At 46.1% G+C, this 1,220-nt stretch overlaps 1 protein-coding gene across 1 annotated transcript in view; it reads right to left on the bottom strand.

The window, feature by feature from the left end:
- LOC105623918 (nephrin) overlaps positions 1-1,220 on the bottom strand; it is a 20,402-nt gene that overhangs the window by 12,456 nt on the left and 6,726 nt on the right. Inside the window, exon 5 of the mRNA XM_012205289.1 lies at positions 704-907. Coding sequence (XP_012060679.1) covers positions 704-907 — 204 coding nt within the window. The remainder of the gene's footprint in view (positions 1-703; positions 908-1,220) is intronic.

The following is a 1,220-nucleotide window of genomic DNA, read 5'->3' as shown; positions in this document are numbered from 1 at the left end:
TGTGTGTGTGTGTGTGTGTGTGTGTGTGTGTGTGTGTGTGTGTGTGTGTGTGTGTGTGTGTGTGTGTGTGTGTGTGTGTGTGTGTGTGTCATGATGGTTATCCATGTGCCAGGGTCAGTGCGCTCCTACAAACCTGCCAATAATTTATCGGACCGACAACAGAAATGAGAAAGGATTACTTTCCGCGGTCGAAATTTTACTAATATGAATTATTAACATGTTGAATGCCGCGGGGCATTTTGATTAACTTTGCAAAAGCGTAATTAGAGGTTGTGTAACCAATATATTGTGGTAAATAAATGTCATATTTTTGTCAAATGCGCTCGTTACCCCGTTTAATTGAGATCTCCGACGACACGTGCAACTTCCTAAATGCGGCCAACTGCGCTTTTGCGCGCGTCAAAACGAGACGACACCAACATGTTAACCTTTGGATGACACTCAGCCTTTTGTAACTTTTCGTCATTTGGTAGCTTTAAAACTCATTTGCTTTTATACGAAAAAATTATCGCATGTGAAATTTAAATGAAGAACAGTGTCAGTATGTGTACATCAATTTTCCGTAAAAACATAAATGTATGCAAATTCCTACAAATATTTACGTTACGTGCACTTGTCGGACGGGAGAAAATTGATTGTATCGCGCCGACGAAGAGAGAAAAGTTTCTCTACGGAAATTTTCTTCTGGATGAAAAGTACTCACGATAAACGTCGAGGATCACCGTCTTCTCCAGCGGCGGTATGAGATGCGTGTTGGCCGCCTGGCATTTGTACGTGGTGTTGCGGTGTTCTCGCCGCAGCTGCGGCACCGTCAATTTGCTGACGACGATGTTCTGGCCGAACTCCTCGAGTCTGCCGTCCACCTCCTTACCGTTCACCAGCCAGCTCACCACCGGCGTAGGTTTCCCTTCGTGTGGGATAATCGCGCGCGGAAAGCACGGAAATTATACGCGGCTAATTAACTCTCCCTACCCCTCGTCTCGTCGTCGATCAGTCTCGCGTGACAGCAGACAAATCACCGGGACCATAATTACCCTTAATACTGGGTGTCTCCGATCGGGCGCGCCCGCGTAATACCCGGCCACTTAGAGACCGGACTCGTATTTAATTGCTAACGCTAACCCGCAGTAGTACCTCCTCTCTTTTTATTTATTCACGCGATCTTGAGAGAAAGAGAGAGAGAGAGAGAGAGAGAGAGAGAGAGAGAGAGAGAGAAGAGT

Source organism: Atta cephalotes (genome assembly GCF_000143395.1).
Source record: "Atta cephalotes unplaced genomic scaffold scaffold00068, whole genome shotgun sequence".
Taxonomy (NCBI): domain Eukaryota; kingdom Metazoa; phylum Arthropoda; class Insecta; order Hymenoptera; family Formicidae; genus Atta; species Atta cephalotes.
Note: the sequence above shows the minus strand (reverse complement) of the source record. Positions and strands in the feature narration are given on the sequence as shown.